Source organism: Nothobranchius furzeri, chromosome 2, assembly GCF_043380555.1.
Source record: "Nothobranchius furzeri strain GRZ-AD chromosome 2, NfurGRZ-RIMD1, whole genome shotgun sequence".
NCBI classification, from domain to species: Eukaryota; Metazoa; Chordata; class Actinopteri; order Cyprinodontiformes; family Nothobranchiidae; genus Nothobranchius; species Nothobranchius furzeri.
This window is the reverse complement of record NC_091742.1, coordinates 13,286,743-13,305,671: the sequence shown is the minus strand read 5'-3', so window position 1 is coordinate 13,305,671 and position 18,929 is coordinate 13,286,743. Positions and strand designations below refer to the sequence as shown.

The window sequence follows — 18,929 nt, the reverse complement described above, 5'->3', positions numbered from 1 at the left end:
TGATTTATTAACACTGGCTTTTTCTGGAGGGGCCAGCAATTTTCTAGGGGTGGTCATGGCCACCCCTTGGGGGCGCCATGGTTTTCCAGAGCATCAATTGCTCTGAAAATATTTTTAATAAAAATCACTTGAACTGATAAGTTTGTCCTAATTAGAAGTGGTAAAGATTCTGGGAAAACCGATGATTTTGTTAACCATCATTTAAAACATTTTACATATTTAAGGGACCGAGCTTAAGTTTCTAAGATTTCTAATGAAATACAAAACACACACAGACAGAAACCGGTTGTTTATTTCATGACTGGATTATCGCTGCGACCAAACTCCTGTAAAATAACAAAAAATATTCAGTTACACTTTGAAGTGATTGGGATTAAATTACATATTTTAAGTCTTAACGGGTTTGCAGGTTTCTTCAGTAACAAGCTTTTTAGATAACACCACAGCTTGTTGCTTATTTTATGTTTTCCATCTCTGACTGCTGCTAAAAGCTTCTTCTCTGCTTTTATCCCACCTATCCACAGGAGGCCACGCCCCTTTCTGCTGTAGCTCCACCCACTGCTAGATCGGATCCTGCCACAGACCTGGTACACACACAATACCTGAGCCTCTCGTTGGTTCCAGTTTACAAAAGAGAATTAGCAAATGCATATTTGGCTGAAATAAAAGATGTTTTAGTTTTTTTTTTTTAAGTAAAATCTGCATTAGGGTGATTTAAAACTGGGTTTTTGTTATCTGATGCTTTTCTCACCTACATAGTATAACGGGACAAATGCACGAGCCATTTTAATGTTTGGTTTGTGACTAAATGCTGATCCAGTTTGGAAAGTCCTAAATCCTAGATTTGCATGATGCTTTTTCTAAACTGAAACTTTTCCACCCAAAGTTATGAATCATCTTTGACTGTGGAAATTTTTGACTTTCTGGACTTCCTGCAACACAAAATTCAAACTCTGAACGTCACACAAGCCTGATTCTATTGCTGCGACCTCCAACAGAAAATCCTGAATGGAAAACTGTCCTTCCTTTGTTCGCTTGATGAAAAGACGCAGAAGGGATGAAAGAGTGATGGAGAGAAAAGGTGCAGCCTTGGAGGAAGGGAATAAAAAGGAGGAGAGGTTTTCTGAACAAAGCAGAGCCCATCTTTTGTTGGCTTAATGGAAAGATGGAGGGGAAGAATTAAAGGAAAGGAACAAGTGACGTTTCCTTTTTGTTAGATAGGAAAGAATGAGAGGAGGAGCAGATATGAGGACAGAGTGAGATAAGAGGTGAGTGTCAGCTGTGACAAAGCAAGGTCACAGACGGGGGAATGTCTTCACTTGAAAGGAAACGAGAGAGGGATGGAGATGGAGACACGTGTTAGCTTTGTCTCAGAGGGAGAATAAAGAGCTGTGATACTCAGAAGACAAGAGGAGGAGAAGAGGGAGGCAGCAGGTGGAACATCAAGAGGAGAGAAGAGTGTGTCCACGTGGACAAAGTGAAGGGAAGGCAGGATTAGGGGAAATGGATATCGTAAAAGTAAAGAAACAGGATTAAAGATTAGAGAAGGAGGTTGTAGGAGACTAAACAAGAAAAGATGGATTATAGCAGGAAATGGGAAGTTCTCAGGTGAAGAACAGAAAAATACCTGAAGATGGAAAATAACAGAAGATACATAGAGATAAGAAATAAATGGTTTGTTTTGAGGGTGGAGGTGAGTTAAGACAACACTGACACCTTGTGGTCATCAGCTGAACTACACGTATAAACAAGTATAGTTGGACCTTTTTCATCTTTGAAGGATTTCCAATAATCTATCAATATTTTTTATGTTGTATAACAAAAATGAACCAGGTGACTAGGGTGGATTAAAACTACATATGGATCTGTAACTTTATGACCTCGTATGAGTTAAGTCCAGGTTCAAGACCCACCTATTTAGTTATTATAGTTTTATTTCTTGTTTTACATGAGTATATTTTATTACTGGCTTTGCATGTTTTATATGATTTTATTTTAGCACTGTTTCATTTTATATTATAATTTTACTGTCCATATGAATTTCTTTATTATTTTCTTTCTTACTTTTGTAATTTATATTAGCTCTTTTATTTTCATATCTTTACTCGTTTTAATCCAGTGTTTTCTCTGTAGGGGCCTTCTGCCCCGGGGGACGGTGGTCGACTGTTACTTCCTGGGCGCTCTATAGGTAGTGTTTAAGTGGAGGTGGGGGTCTACGCTCTCCCTCCTCTGAGCGCCCTGACCTGATGCTGCCAGGGCAGATGGCCCCTCTGATGGTGTTTCCTTGCCTTACCTTACTTGGCTCATCTGGACTCAGCTGAATATACATTTTTACTGGTGTGCGTGTGTGTGTGTGTGTGTGTGTGTGTGTGTGAGAGAGAGAGTCAGTCAGTTCAGTTAGTGTTTTTAAACTGTTATGGGAATTTCAGAATCAGAAAAACTTTATTTATCCCCGAGGGGCAATTTAAAAAAATAACAGCAGAGCAGCATGATGTTGGACATACAAACATTGAATAAATAGGCAATAAGGAAGTAATAAAGCAGCAAGAAGATGGATAAAACAGTAAAATATGCAAAAAAAACACTGAGTAAGTGAATAAAGTGACTAAAGTGTCATCTCTATAAAAGTTAAATATATGGAGAGCCCAAGGAGTGTTAATCGGGGGGGGGGGGGGGGGTTATCTGCTGGAGTTAAAGAGCAGAATGGCTTTGGGGACAAAGGTGGCTCTTCTCCTCTCAGTCTTAAAGGAAATGCAGTGTAGGCGTCACCCAGAGGGGAGCCATTGAAATGCAGGGTGAAGAATGTGAGAGGGGTTGTGGAGGATTTTGGCTGCCTGTCTCAGGGCTTGTTGATAGAAAACCTGAGCAAGAGTTCTGACAGGCAGGCCAACGATTTTGGAACACACTGATGGAGTGTGCTGCAGTCTGTTCCTGTTCTGGAGGCTAAGGGAGTCATTTGGGGTCATTTTAATTCTATAAAGCACTTTGCTTGAAAATGCTTTATAAATAAAATCTGATCTGAACATGACCCCTAGCAGCTCGGGTCCCCCATCAGCGTGACTGGCAGGTCTTGAACCGGCGTGTTGATGGGAGGAAATGACCCGTTCTGTCCAATCTCCAGGATTCGTGTGCTTCGGCTGAGGCCCCGGTGGTGCTGGAGCAGGCCCACCAGTTTGGACTGACCAGGAACAGTCACATGAGCTTTGCATTTGATGACACCAAAGTCAGAGAGAAGTAAATGTTCTTGCTGCTTTTCTGTCCTCCAACATGTCAAACCACCATCAGGTTCTTTGTTTAGGTCACAGCTGACCCATGTGGCCCCTAAGGACCTTTATTTTTGTCCCAGGGTGGTTCTGGAGCTTGAGCTGAGGACGAAGGAGCAGTCGGGTCTTGTCCTGTACATGGCGAGGATCAACCATGCCGACTTCGTCTCCATTCAGGTTTGATGCTGGTTTCCACTGCTGGAGCTTACAGATGTTTTAACGGGACACTCATGTGCATGACTCCTGTAGGGGCGGGACTTGAGGTTAACTCATGCTTATTGGTAGGAAGTGACATCACCAAATGACCACCATTTCTAAACTAACACAGAAAAGTTCGGTGGACACATTGTAATTTATGTGGCTTCACAGTTACCATAAAAACAGCATTAATTCACATAGCTGGTCTCCTGAAGAGACAACCGCTGAGCGGACCAAGCCATTGTACGTTCCGTATCAACTATCCTGAGTGTTTACGATGTTTCTTGGCGGATTCAGCGGTGTAGCAACTTTCTGCAGAAGCATGTTAACAGCTAAAAGCTGCCATCAATGTGACCATCTCTGTCCTGCAGGTCAAGGACGGACAGGTCTGTCTTGGTTACGATCTTGGCCATGGAAACACTTCTGGCTGTGTCCCCTTCTCCATTAATGATGGCAGCTGGCACAAGGTGGGACTCACCTTCAGCCTCTCTAGGTTCCTTACATGCAGTGACAGAATGATGACGTTCCACTAAACCTCTACAGGTTGAGTTCCCCGCCTCATGATTGTTTCGTTTTAGATCCGCGTGAATCGGCACAAGCAGCGAGCTCTCCTGAGCGTTGATGGGAATTATACCAAACACATGACCAGTCCAAAGAAGGTACACACCATTCAGTCATCCTGGAGAATCACAATTCAGTTTGAACACATTTTGATGTTCCTCTCCCAGGCGGACCTGTTGGATGTGGTGGGACTGGTGTATGTCGGTGGGCTACCACTAAACTACACAACCAAACGGATCGGCCCAGTAAGAACAAAACAATCATTAGAAAGTTCCAGTTTTATTAGTTAAACCACTGAAAATGAGGGTTTGTCCTCCCAGATCCTCCACAGCATTAATGGATGCCTTCGTAACCTGAGGATGGGTGGAGGTCTCACCTCAGTTGCTACAGGTCGTTCCAAGTTAATCGACATGGACTTGAAGCTGGACATGGCCACGCCCACTTCCAGTCACATGGTTGGGAGGTGTTTTGTTGCCACTGAAACTGGAACCTATTTTGATGGAACTGGGTATCTGCAAGCAGGTGAGCTACCAGGCCAACAGCAGTTAGAAGGATCACCAGGTGTATTAACCTCCCGTCTCCTCCCACAGTTGCCTCCTACAGAGTGGGCCTGGACGTGTCGATAACGCTGGAGTTTCGCACCAGCAGAACCAGTGGGGTGCTACTGGCCGTTAGTAACAAAGCCAGTGATGGACTGGGTCTGGAGATAGTCCAGGGCAAGGTAGTAGAAGGTTTTACTACAAACATCTGAAGGTGAGGGAATACAATTACATGTCCTGTCCGTTTTCCAGCTGCTGTTCCACGTGGACAACGGCGCGGGTCGCATCACAGCGCTGCATGTGCCTGAAGGAAAAGGCTTCTGTGATGGACGCTGGCACACTCTCACCGCCAACAAGATCCGTCACCGGGTGGAGCTGATCATTGATGGGAAGCGGAGCCAAGCGCAGTCTCCTAATCCACGCTCCAACACCTGCGACACCAATGATCCTGTCTACGTTGGAGGACATCCTGGTATGTGAACTTTAGATCACTTTAGCATGGAACCACCAGTCAGATGTCCTATCCTGGTCCTCACAGGCCACGTCTAAATCGTTTGTCTGCTCCAACACACCTGATTACAAGTGATTGTATTCTGGCGTGGCTGAGCAGAGGAACAGAGACGTGCAGGATGATGGCCCTTGAGGCCTAAGGTGGGATGTCTTACAGTTACATAAGCTAAGATTATGTTTCTCTTCCAGCTGGAGTTCGGCAGGCAGCTTTGTCCACAAACACGTCCTTCAAAGGATGCATGAAGAACCTAAAGATCACCAAGGCTTCCAAGACCATGGATGTCCATTTTAACAAGGCTGTAAAGATCAAAGGAGTTCAACCTCTGTCCTGTCCAGCTGTAGCTGCTTAGGGGGCAGTGCCATTGGTCTACAGGTGGATTCCCGGTGCAGAAGTAGTCTTCTGGCCAGAGCAGTAACTAAGGACTGACCACTCTGTGGTATTTTCCTCCAAAGGGTCATACAGATGTGTTAGAACACTAAAGTAGCTGCTTTAGCGTTCTAGCACTTCTTGTGTGACCTTTAGAGGAAAACTACAGACTAACCAGTCCTTAGTTACTGACCTGTTTAACTTCAGAGGACGTAATTGTGGTTTGTGGAACTCCACCCCCTTTGAGTGAGGTTACTTGCACAGAAAAAATGTGATTGTAATAAATCTGATGTTTATTCAATAAGCCTGATTAACTTACCCCCCACTGCAGAGGTCTCAGCTTGTTTTAGCTGTTTCCCTGCTCCAGCCATTGAATCAAGTGTGTTTGAGCAGAGAAACAACTAAAACATGCTGGATAGCCTCCTGGTCTCCACTCCTATTCAGAGCTGCTCGGTGAACTGGCTGTCTCAAACTCAGGTTCTAGCGCTGCTATCCAGCACGTTTTAGTTGTTTCTCTGCTCATACACACCTGATTTAGTGTGTTGCAGCAGGAAAACGGCTACAACATGCTGGATAGCAGTTTTAGACCGTACACAGTCCGCCTTCGTCCACCTGAAGCCCAAAACAAAAGAGTGTAGGGGGTTGAGGCAAAGCTTCCTACAAACTCACCTGTTCCATGGATGCAGAGAGCTTAGATGTTACATCACATCAGGCCTAAAAAGTAAACAAACAAACAGAACTGTGAGTCCATCCTGTTGTAGTCCCAGTTACATCAAAACACATCTAACCAGACTGGAAACATGATCACCACTAGAGTATTGTACCTGAAACACCACCTTGTACAGGTCAATAAATTTGTAATGGTTACAACATGAGATCCTGTAGTGTTTTCTTCACTGGACGTCACACTGGTTCTACCTTGTTAAAGTGGCTTCACCATGAAAACCACTCTCCTCATGTCTCATCTCAGTCAAGGTGCACCCCCATGCTCACTGGCTGCAGAAGTAAGACCTGAGCAACTCGAGAAGATAAAGCAGTGAAAGGGGAATTAGACATTATTGTAATGCAGTTTGTGCAGAGGAAAACTTAGTAATAATGGAATTATTCTGAAGGGCAGAAGCAATGAAAGGTGAAGATTTACTTGGATATTACCTGCACCTGTGTGTTAAGTCCACTAGAGGGCAGTAGTTACCTTCTGGAGACGACATGCTGCTGATTTGAGTCCAGGAAGGATTAAAAGTGCCAGGATGAAATAAGAGTCCAGATCCGCTCCGTTGTGCATTCCTGTTTTAATATCATGGTCCTCTTTACATGAGGGTGAAAAGATGGCAACAAAGCAGCCCACAAAACTTCCAACATGGCTGCCTTAAGTGGAATGTTTAGAAGACAGAATAAAGCCTCTAGTTTCCCTCCAGTTTACAGCAACAAGACTCGCCTCTGAACATCTGGAATGTTTTGGTTCGAGGATTTTTGGTCACTTATTAAGTGGCGCAAAGGTTTGGTTGAAATGAGGATCCAAGAATAAAGTTAACTTGAGTTTAACATCTGCAGCAGTACCTCGAGTATCTCGGTGGAAGTAGAGCTCTGGCGCTCCTGTTTCAGGAAGTAGAAGACGGCAGGTTTTGGAGTCTTATTTCCTGATATGTGGAAATATCTCTGATTGGCTGACGGCAACATGACTACCATTGATACTGCTCTGCGACGTTGATGCTTTATCTCCACAAATAATGCAAGTCTGGAGGAATTCTGCTGTGTGGTGGAATTACTAATGCTAACGGTTAGCTTTTACTAGCCAAGACGTTCTCTGCTGCTTCCTGGATGCTAAACCAGCATGAGTCCATGAATGCTGATTTACAGCGTGACATAGGAAGTAAGGGTAGAAGACTGTTTTCACATTTAGCCTGCATGTTAAACTCTGGGTGACTGATCATATTCCAAACATAACAAGTAGAAAGCGGTTTCTCTGTGAACTTAGTTTTTAATAAAACTTGCATGAGAAAGTTTTAAATCATTTTTAAAGGTGTTTCTGTATAAAGGTCTCAGTTCCTGGTGAAACTGAATGGCCTCAGTTTGGAGAAACATCATTTACAACTTTTACACAAAAACATTTCTAAATGGCCAAATTATCCCTTTAATCGTTTTAGGATCATAAATCAGTTGGTAACGAATTTAAATCAGAACTAATCATCAGTCGCCGGCTTCTCTCCAGATGTAGCTCTGTTCTTTTCTAAACAGCGCCGTAAAGATTTGTTTTTACCTTTTAAGCTGACAAGTTTCGGATAACACTCGCCTTCCTAATGGAATAACGGATCTCACAGAAACGAACGTACAAGATGTTCAAAGGAGGAACGGTTATCGGATTCCTAATAAAAGCAGTTTCCCGTTTTTAGGGGGAATCTCAAATGGCCTAAACTAAGTTTGCCCAACTGTTCAGGGTACCACATTTCTCCAAACCCGTATGTGCCGCTTGTAAACCCCCCTTTACTTCCAGATCAGATGCTAACATAGTGAAGCAACAAATGTAATGGTTTGTGTCGTTACTGTAAACCCCCGTTTCCCTCCTAGTGAAGTGAGATTAAACACCTAGCTACAGCAATAATCTAAGTCTCGTTTTGACGTTATTCAAGCATTATGTTTAGGTTACTGAAAATAAAGCTCCTCGGCTACCTTATAAACATGAGTGTAGTTAGAGAGGAACAGCAGGCTTCTGAGGGGAAACCTCCAAAGAAGAGTAGCAGCACTGTCCCAGTCTGCTGACTCATTGCATGCCGTCGGTCCTCTTCCTCATAATCCCGGTATGGGATTGAGATACCAGCCTAAACTTGTCCGGTGCCCTTGCCCACTTCCCAAAGCCGCGCTCACACACTCATAGGTCCGTTTGCAACTGCTACCAACTTGTAGGTATCTTGTTTGGGTTTGATTCCTCCGACTGAAGATCCAGACCTGGTCAGGATGACTGCATGAGGCCCGTGAGCCGCTTCCCCGTCAGCGACTTTCCCTGTGAGGAAAAAGCCCATCGAGTGTGTGTCATTTACGCTAAACGGGTGAAGGAGACACACCCCCCACTCAGCTTTTATGAAAGCTGCGTTTCTAATAAACAACCAGGAATCCTTTAATCCTCCTAACTAGAATATCACGCAGCTAAAAACCTTTTTGTTGCACGTTTTCCTTTCATCACAGTCATGCATCCGGACCAGCCAATTAGTGCTTTGAGTGACCTGTAGCTGTTTGTGGGGAATTTCCTCAGCCAGTAAAAAAGATCAGGTCCCTTTAGGAGGAGCCAAAGCCTTCACAAAGTTCATATTTACAGCTGCTTGTGCAGAATAATTAGACTTTAGTATAAAAACTTGCTCTACAGTTATCTACAGCCTAGGAGAGGTCTAGTGTTCTCGGAGGAGCAGCAGGACACTTACTACACTGCGGGTGAACTTCTCCAGGGATGTGCGTCGTCCCTGATCCGTTTCAGGCTACCGAGTCGAAGACGAAGCAGGAAAAAAGGGAAAAGTTCAACGTCGATGTAAACAGGCTCAATACAAGAGTTTACTTTCTTTTCCAAACATTTGCCATAAGTTGTCAAAGCAGAACCCACGGAAGCTCTGAACCTCTGGAAATGGCTCATTACTGGTCTCCGCTGTGTGCACTTTCAACAAAACTTGCACTCACTTTCTTCCGCGCCATGAGCAGGTCCTGGTAGACGTTGGAGCGCAGGAAGCGTGGGTAGCTGTCACTTTTCATCAGCTTGTAGATGTGGTCCTAAAGGACAGGGAGGCAGAAAAACGGGATGAGGATCCATCTGCTGAAATCTAAAGACCAGCTTAGAGGGTAAAGAAAGTTGTAGTGATTTGCTATGAAGAGGATTTTATTTCTGTAACAGAAGAGAAAACTCGGCCTCAACACACACACACACACCCCAGGCTCACCACCAGAAATCGCTCCACAGTATAAAGCCATTAGTCGGTTCTAGTGAAGCATGTCAGAAAGATAATCCTGCGATGCAGAGCTTCTGAAGAGGCATAAATGACTGTGTTGGACTCTAAACGGCACCCAGAGAAGGACCTTGCAGTTTGACCTCAATCAAGTTTCTTCTATTGGTAATTTTAATTCAGATTATTTATACAGCGGTACTTCACAAAGTACTTACAGGCCAGGTCATTAAGCCGATCAGTAAAAAGTTTCCTATAAAAGGAACCCAGCAGGTTGCATCGAGTCACTGACTTGTGTCAGAGTCTTGACAGCAATCCTCATACTAAGCAAGCATGCAGCGACAGTGGAGAGGAAAACTCCCTTTTAACAGGAAGAAACCTCCAGAGGATCCTGAAGAAAGAAACATTCAACACGACTCTTTTAGTTCTCTTTGTGCACACTCAAAGAGAAGCTCTAAAGATTCCAGGTTAAATATCGGGCTGTCAGCTGGGTATGTAACGTCTCAATGCATCATGGGATGTAGCCTTGGTCTGAGTCGCTCTGCTCGTCTCAAAGTTGTGGTTTTGTCTTCTAAATTTGTTCAAATGGGAAAGAGGTAATCAGCGCTGTTGGGGGCGGAGCTTATCAGATATCAGAGGGGACATTTTGTAAACGGCTGGAAAGGGAGACGGGCCGAGTTAAAGATGGTGGCAAAGTGGTTTTTATGATGAGTGGATTTTCAGTGCGGAGCAGATCAAGGGGTGAGCGTATCTTTGTTCCACACATCCCTATGTCTGAGAATAATAAGCTGACACTGGAAACGCTTTCAGATGCGGAGTTATCCAGAAAGACGTGGTGTAAATGAAGGTGTCTGGCTGCACGCCTCCACCAAACCGCATCCAAACGTGGACGAGAGTTCACCAGAGGTGGGTGGTATGTAAAAAGTAGTGACACAAATAATAACTTAGGGAAAATGTGGTTCAGGCATCCCAACTCTCCCTTCATGTGCCACTAGCCTGGGTGTGAAACTGCACTCTGACCTCTCGATGACCTCACAACTCAACGCCAAGGTCAGGTCCGCAATATCTTAAATCAATCCTCAGACCCCGCATCTTCATCGTCACTCACGCATTCCTGATTACACATATTCTGTCCTGATTGGGATTAACGCTGCGGCCAGATTTTTAACCAACACCGAAAGACGCACATTCCACCTTTTCTCGCAGATTTACTCAGGCGCCAGGTTCACAGTCTCGTTATGCAAGGCTCTGAATTGCCCATCTCCATCCTATCTGGAGGACCCGCTGTCTCTGTGTGTTCCCACTCGTCCCCTTCGTTCAGCAGATCATCTGCTGCTGCTCGTTCCGAAGGTTCGGTAGGAATCACGCGGGGAGCGGGCCTTTCCTCGCAGCCCCCAAACTCTGGAACACTCTGCTGCACCTGTTCTCTTATTCTGTTAGTTTTAGTAGGAATTTTTATCCTTGATTATTTATACTACGCATTTATGTATTTTACCTGATTTCCATGTTTTTGCTGATATGTTTGACTTTTTGGTTAGCTGCCATGCTATGGTTACTTCTGATCTGTGAGGCACGAGTGACTGTTGGAGCATAAACGTTTGAATTTTGTCGATTTACTTTACCAACGTCCAAGCGTCCGCGTTTTTCCAATTAGTAAATGCGGTTTGTTTGTTTAGCACTAGCACCCAGCAGCACTTGCGCGGGGACGTCAGCTGTTGAACATGCTAATCTCACCCCAACTACCTATGAATACCCCTCCTCCCTACCCTCGAGGAGTCATTGATGTCATTAGGCCCTATTGTGTTAGGATGGCTGTTTTGATTAGATGCAAGAGCGTGTGACCTAGATAGAAAATGTTTTGGAATCAGGTTAAAAGCTGCACAGGTGAGAACTTCTCCTGTTTACTGTTGGTTAAAACTCAGTTTTTTTGCCCTAGTATGGACCAGGAGGGGAACTGTCACCATCTAGTGGCAACAAGATGGAACTACACCCTGATTCTGTTAACCCTCCCATGGCCCTAATGGGTGCAGCTCCGCGAGGAAAGTTGACCATTGAGCAGGGTTGATGGTTTATCACCACCTCACCCCTGCCACATGAACCTCAAGGGATAAACCATCAATCCTGCTCAACGGTCAACTTTCCTCGCGGAGTCACACCCATTAGGACAGTGGGAGGTTTAAACTATTCAGAAGGGAATATTTTAGCCTCTTTATCTCAGTAGCTGTGTTTCCATTACCGGAACTGCAGGGTTGTTGCTGATGGGGAAATTAACCAGGAGATAGGATGTTCCAGTCCTTTCAGAGCTTTTCACAGACGTCAGCATACTGAGACCGCTTTGGCAGCGAGTGACGTCACTGATCAGCATCAAAATGTGCCCAAAGTAACGTCAATAATATTAAAAGCATTTATTCTGTTGAGGTATATCATAATTCAATCCACTCAGAGGATGAGAGCAGCTGTGTGATGTAAAATGTGGTGTTCAATGACCAGAAGACGTGCCGTTTTTTACCGTGTTTTCCGGTGTCGGGAGTTGGATTTTAAACCATCGGTGCTCATTTTCCTTTGCTTCTCCAGCAACTCCTCTGATTTCACTAATGCCGGTTGTTTTGGACGTCTGCTGATGTCATTTCCTGCTGAGTCACAACCAATCAGCGTGAGTTAACCAGAGGTTCTGCTCAGCTACTCCACCAGGCGTTCGGAGCACCTACCCCTGAGTCCGGTCCGGTCAAGCGGAGACACGCGCATGTTGGGAGGTTCCTGCAAATCCACCCAGAAGTTCCGGTAGTGGAAACGAAGCTAATGAAGCTGGAAATAAATCCTAATCTTTGCTTTTGTTCTCTTGGGAATATTAAGGAGAAGAGGAGGAGCTAAAGTTACAAAGAGCTAATGGAGTCGCTGCTTTTGTTACATATATTTTTATAAATATAGATTTTTCCTTTAGAGGTCTGGCAGTAACACACCTGAACTCGTGCACTTCTCTGATGTCTCACCTGTGCATCCTCATAGCTGTACCGTCCAGGGTCGTTCAGGTTCTGGCTGGTGCGTTCGTAGCTGTGTGAGTCCAGGTTGATGGAGCTGGGTGCACCTTCAGCCAGAAACTCCACCCAGATGTCCTCTACTGTGCGTGCAATTTCCTGTTGGGGCATCTTCTTCAGGTCCTGCACCGCTAGCCAGAACCTGCACCGGTATCACATACAGTTGTTAGGAGAGGATACTTTAGTGAAGTGCATCAGCTTGTACTGGTTGCACGTGAAAGGTCCAGATATACAAAGCGTTAGAAACCTGACCAGCTTAGACCTGCAGAGACGTATTCTTTATTATTACACGTTCCTGCAAATCTGAAGTTTTCAAGAGCTAAACTTTTTTTTTAACCCTCAGGCTTCATTAGGGACATTTTAGTCCATTTGGGCAATTTTTTGTTTTTCTTTTTGATGCCATTTCACCACAGTTTGTGCATATGGTACAAAATTTTGTCGCAAAACCTCTCTCTGGACAAATTTAGAAATTATATTTGGAAATTTTAAATTAGACCAAGGGATCACTAAGACACTATGCACTTGAGGGGGACAAAAACGTCCGCTTGTAAATTTTATATCTGTTGCCATGTAAAAACTATAAAGGCTAAAAATTCAAAATTTATGATATTTCATAACATAATCAAGACTGATTTGTACTAAACACTCCAGGCAAAAAAAATTCTTTTTTTTTTAGAAAATAACTCAGTTTTAGTGTTTTTTCATCAATGACTGAGTATTCAAACTGGCATTTCAAAGGTTAAAAGCCTCAAAATGACTGAATTTTTTATGTCTGAGCAGGGCTGAAGTTGTTCAACAGATCTATGAAAAAAAAGCAAAAAATACAAAAAAATTATGCATACATTTTTTATAGCCACTTTTACAAGCGGATGTTTTTGTCCTCTAATGACTTTTGTATGAAAATTAAAGTGAAGCCTGACGGTTAAAACAAGAAATTCTCTGGGAGCTTCTGTTGTCCCAAACAAGCCATGTTGAGCGTCTCAATCCCTCCTGAGTCCATTTTTCTGCCTTTTACCTCCCTTCATGGCATCAGAATGATTCGGTTAGCACCTAAAGGAGGTTTTGGTTTAATAAACTAAAGTAACAATACTGTTTTTGTTCACAAATGTGGACCTAATGCATGAAAAATGCATGTCATATAACACAGAAGATGATTAAATTTCAAGGTGAGGAGCTGGACAATTGCGGATCTCCAGGAATTGCATCTGAACCTTTTCCACATCTGTCGTTCCTCCTTTGCTGTAAACCACGGCTTGTAGAACTGAACAGGTTTCAAAGTGGTTATCACAGATGATTGTCCGTGGGCTGGCTGACCTGTGGTTCTGGGTCCCCCCTGAACTTGGTGTTTGACCCCCGCACCTCATCTCCAGTCCAGGTGTGATGCACTGCAGTGGGTCTTGGTCACAGACTGTGTGCTCAGCTCTTGCGTCGTCCTGCAGACCGGAGGAACTTGCAGTTGCATGATGGAGATGCCACCTGGCAGTTGTTGGCATCATTTTGGGAACTTCTGAGCTGACTGATCCACAGCAGGCTTGTGGTGTTACATCAGCTCAGTTCCTTCTCCATCTTAGACTGCAGGTCAGTAGCCTCCACCTTCTCGTGAACTGTCACAGCTGCTGCACAGGGGAATTCAGACTTCCCCTGCTGGTGATGGCCGGGCGACCTTCCTCTTCCAAAGTTTTTATGTCTCCACTTTCCTCCTGAGTGAGCCATTACTGCATTCGGAGAGCACAGAAGCTGGACCCAGTGTAATTCGGGTCATTTGCAGTGAGTAGCAGGGCATGAAATAGCAACCATCTTGTGTTGGAATCAAGTACTTTCCTGGTTGTTGGGAGGTGAGGTCGATGGGGGTGCAAAGTTTCTTGTGTCCGGTCTGTGTCCTTTGATGTTCTCCGCAGAAACCACTGCAGGTCAGCCACTGTTCTTTATCACCTGTTAATCAAGTTCTGTCCGTTCCTTACGAAGCAGCAGATGAATTCACCATGGATACACAACCATCTTTAGAGCCTGAAAGATGCCCAACCCCCCTGACTTGTCCAATTTGTTTTATTAACACTTTATGAATCTCTATGTTTACCAACTGTTGCTGTTCCTGTAACCCAGAGGTTGAACAGAGTGGATCATTTGCTCCCAAAATGTCCCCCATTTAAACACCATGTGCTATGTTAAATTCTGTTAAGTAAACTTGATGTCTGGTTAGCATAAAAGAAATCAAAATGTTTGTCATAATTCATTACAGACAAAAATAGTCCCTTATTTGTTGACAAGACCCATTTGTTCGGAAAATCCCAAAATCATGAATGGTCTAAACACCTTTTAAGGATTATCCTAGAGAAATCATTATATCTAGAAATATAGAACCAAACAAAAAGAAAATCATTAAATCACTAAACAACAGTCACTATAAAAAGGAAAAGATGAAAAATACACCTCAACTTTGAAAAATAATGCAACAAGTGGTATCTTAACAGCGCCTGTTAGCCAAGGCCACACAGCTGTGCCAATATCGGAGTGAATCACTCTGGCTTAATGGTTACATCTTATCTGGACTTCTAACTGCAGTCCAATGAATCAACCTAATTAAATCTCCCTGTCTTTTGGAGAATAATTGGAAAAATTCAAACAAAAAATGGCACTTCTAATTTTGTATTATAGCCCTTGGGCCTTCACTCAATTGATAAGATATTATTTGGTCAGTAATGACCAGGTACAGCCACGATGTGGATTAACCTGCCTTATTTGGTATCAACCTTTTTAGCACAACCTGGACTATATGAATTTATAACTATTTTTATATTTGGACCTAAAGGGGTTGCATATTAGACCCCAAACCATTCAAAACATTTTTTTAAAGCTGAATTGGAACTGAAACTCAGGGAGGTGGAGTTTTGCTGCTACAATGTCCCAAATCAGACCTGTTCAAAAGACACGTATACGCATCCATAGAACCACCAACTTCCCTGTTTCTTTCATTTTCTATTTACTTTTTTTTTTTGGATATCTCTGTCTCATCACACCAAATCGTCACTATCTTTAACAGTTCCTCCTTAATCAATTTCTTTTTGTCAGTTGCTGCCATTAACTTTAACTTTTGTAAATGCTGACTAAATCACTCCATTGCTGATTTCTTAAGGTCCCATTAGCTTTGTATTTTTCCTTTTCCCACCAGTCATCCATAATCTACTTCCAGTTTGGTTTAGAACTAGAATTTTCCCATTACACCTAAGTTGTTTTGTTTACTGATTTAGTAAAGCAGGCAGAATTTCTAATGCAAAAATTAATTCAATATTTACCCGCTGCGGTCAGAATTGTAATTAAACTGCAGATAAGATAAGATACCATTTGGCTGCCACTGAAGCAAATCCACATACACACGCTCACACACACACACACGCTCACACACACACACACACACACACACACACACAACATGGCCAGCTAAACCACCTCTGCTAAAACACACACACACTCTCACACACATTCACGTAAACCCATACACACACACACACCAGACCGGTCCAACGTCCAGAACTTTAGTCATACTTTCTCATACATGCACAGAACGGAACAGAACAGGACAACACTACCTGCAGGTTTTCATACACAGAGACACAATGAGATGAATCACAGGCTGCACAACACAAAATGGGACACAGCCCAGCCTACAAAACCACAAATACACAGACGAATGACAAGTGTGAATTATGAACGGTTTGAGTTTCTTTAGCCAATTATAACGATGATTAACTTTAGCGTACATTTATTGCACCATGAAATATTTAAACAATACAAGTGTTAGTGAGTTTACTTAAGTGATTTTGCACATCCAACCCTATTACGACCCACATTCACTTTCTCTATTCATTGTGGGGTGTCTGTGTACGCAGACACAGACTCATTACAACCTCCCTCGCATTTACTCTGTTCCCTCAGAGGCAAACGAGAGTCCAGGACAAGGTCCGGCGGCTCTCAGTCCAGCCCTCAGCCGGGGCCCGAAACGTCTTTCGTGCGTGGATGGCAAAAAAATCACTACCAACGTAACACCACACTGTCGACCAATTATTAGAAAAAAGGGTGCAATTTAATTTAGGTACTCACTCTTCTGTGTGACAGGCTCGCCCTGAATCTGATTAGCGAGAGCCGTAGGTGGGAGTCCGCCTGTGAAGCTAAAACAGCCGGCCGATGGGGCAATTCTCAGCCCCCCGGACTTTGGATGAGGAAGTGGCGCCATTCGGCTCTCCAGAGGCGATCTCCCACTGAAAGGCTCTGCTATCCCGGGTTTCGGCACCAAATGTTAGGTAATTTATATTTTCTATAACCCTTTACCTGAAATAAACACACCAAATACAAAGAGGAGTTCATTTTACACTGTCTCACCAAACAGTGGAGAGGAGGTGATGCACAACTCCTTCCGGAGCTGTTTCCATCGTCTCCCCCCACCCCTCTCAGCTCAACAGAGGTTTTTATTGAACAATGAGATGGAGGGCGGGCCATATTCCAGAGATAACAGCACAACAGGCTTACAGAGGAATCATTTACACAGTCAAAATACACACACAATTCCTCAGCTGACCGGTAACTTAATCAACATTCTTCAGAATCAGCTGACTGGGGTAACTTAACACATATTGTTGGACCTTCATCTTGTCTCAGGAAGTTGGGTGATCACAGAGGCCATTCTTCACCACTCTAAAATGTGATCAAAGAAGATCGATGACCTTTCGTTTAAACAAATACTTATCATGTCCTGCAATGTTCTTTAGGCCTCAAAAAGGTACATTAAATACAGGAAAAAACCTATCACCATGGGTCTCCAACAGACCTAAAAAATGAATGGGAGTCAATAAGAGGATAAAAGCGATTTTCTGATCCCATGTGATATCTATTAAAGATTTCACATGAAGGACTACAAATGTTCGTCTCACCATATAGAAGTCATCAAACCAGACATGGAGAAGAGAGCTTTGCATTAGGGATGTGTGAGTCGATACTCAAGTATCGATACTCCGATTCCAGCTATTCCTCTTTTGGAATCGATACTCTTGTTTAAGTAGCAATATTTCAGTAATTTGAAGTTATTCATTTTTGGGACGTTTATAAAACATTATGTTGTTTCACCAGAATTACTACCGCCTCCAACCAAGGTGCGCGATACGGCACAATATAGATGCATTAAGCTGCCACTACGGGGCGCACACGGCACTCCCTTCCATTTATGCTGCAGCTGGAAGCTCGCGGTTTGCCAGAGTTAACATGGCAGATCGTGAACAGTCATGTGGAGCTACCTTAGTGCTACTGACTAACTGTAGGAAGACTGAGAGCTATCGCACCACAAACCTCGTTAAACAAAACAGAGTTAAAGTAGAGAGAATATGAAAACGTCCTGATGAGCTGCTGAGGAGGAGAGGAGGGAGCTGCTAACGTGAAACAGACATCTCTCTTGGAGTTTTTGGTGCTACAGGTGTTATCCAGGTAAAAATGGTGAGAATATGGAGCTGATTAAGATGTTTATCACGGTCTCTGAATTCAAGATAGTTATTTACTTCTGTCTGCTACAGGCTTTGGTGTCTGTGCTGTTATTCAGTGTCTTATTTAAAAAACTCCCTTTTATTCAAATTTAAGTTTAAAATGTGAGGAATGCAGAAGGTAAACGCTCCAATTAAAGTGACAGTGTGCATTTTTCCTGTCGATAGAGGACAGTAGATACCTAAATCACTGCAAGCAAGCTACATTTTTGTGTTGGAGTAAGACGTTACTAATGGATGTCCATTAGGGTCAAAAAGACCCGGGTAGTGCGAATTTCAGCAAAGTGACAAACACATCTGACTCCCTTTCATCACTGAGTGAAGAGGTAAATGTGTAAAACGTTTATTTATGGTGAAAGTTTTGTAACCATTTGTTACAAATCAGTAAATGTGTTTTGTCCTCATGGGCTCCCATAGAAGGAAACATGGCACCTAACATGGCGTCGTCTGAAGACTTAGACCCACTCCACGTATTTTAGACCAGATTTTTATGGTTATATGTTATGAAGCCGCCAATATTTTCCAACAACTGCGAGTCATTTAATTAATCTCAACAACATTTTCATGAACATTTCCAGAGATTAACAATAAAAACTACACATTGTCTCTTTAATAACTGCATGAATTTAAGTTGGAGCGTCATCAGCTCCTGAAATCCCAAACAATTACTAAAGCTTTTGTTGTTCAGGTGAGGTTTAATACAGATTAACTGATTTAAAATAGGTTAAATAAACCTGGAGTTATTCAAATGTTCAGTTTTTAAAATAAAACTGATTAACTTTAAAAATGTAGAAAACCTTCCATGAATTAGACTGATAACAGCATCAATGATGTTTTCTTGTTAACTGTTAAAGTTGCATTGTTTTATTCTTAATTAGGCGACATATTTTTAAAGATGGTTAACTAAATCACAATGCAAGTATAAACAAATGTATTTAATTATATAATTTATTGGCTATTTCCTTTCACCTCAGTGAAAGTTGTTGAGTCTAGATAAGATGAAGCCAA

General features: G+C 43.1%; 2 protein-coding genes across 7 annotated transcripts in view; one reads left to right on the top strand and one right to left on the bottom strand.

The window, feature by feature from the left end:
* The window catches only part of lama2 (laminin, alpha 2), a 246,629-nt gene extending 241,043 nt beyond the window's left edge, over window positions 1-5,586 (top strand). For all 6 annotated transcript variants that reach the window (XM_070544166.1, XM_070544163.1, XM_070544160.1 and 3 more), the window contains 10 exons: window positions 525-587; window positions 3,122-3,234; window positions 3,347-3,440; window positions 3,833-3,928; window positions 4,040-4,120; window positions 4,190-4,267; window positions 4,343-4,544; window positions 4,613-4,743; window positions 4,814-5,033; window positions 5,261-5,586. In XM_070544166.1, the coding sequence (XP_070400267.1) occupies window positions 525-587; window positions 3,122-3,234; window positions 3,347-3,440; window positions 3,833-3,928; window positions 4,040-4,120; window positions 4,190-4,267; window positions 4,343-4,544; window positions 4,613-4,743; window positions 4,814-5,033; window positions 5,261-5,421 (1,239 nt within the window). In that variant the 3' untranslated portion in view covers window positions 5,422-5,586. The remainder of the gene's footprint in view (window positions 1-524; window positions 588-3,121; window positions 3,235-3,346; window positions 3,441-3,832; window positions 3,929-4,039; window positions 4,121-4,189; window positions 4,268-4,342; window positions 4,545-4,612; window positions 4,744-4,813; window positions 5,034-5,260) is intronic.
* A 2,622-nt stretch (window positions 5,587-8,208) lies between these two features.
* rgs6 (regulator of G protein signaling 6) overlaps window positions 8,209-18,929 on the bottom strand; it is a 133,712-nt gene continuing 122,991 nt past the window's right edge. Inside the window, exons 15-18 of the mRNA XM_015947705.3 lie at window positions 12,352-12,538; window positions 9,102-9,191; window positions 8,852-8,905; window positions 8,209-8,436 (exon numbers count right to left, since the gene is read on the bottom strand). Of these exons, the coding sequence (XP_015803191.1) occupies window positions 8,386-8,436; window positions 8,852-8,905; window positions 9,102-9,191; window positions 12,352-12,538 (382 nt within the window). The 3' untranslated portion in view covers window positions 8,209-8,385. The remainder of the gene's footprint in view (window positions 8,437-8,851; window positions 8,906-9,101; window positions 9,192-12,351; window positions 12,539-18,929) is intronic.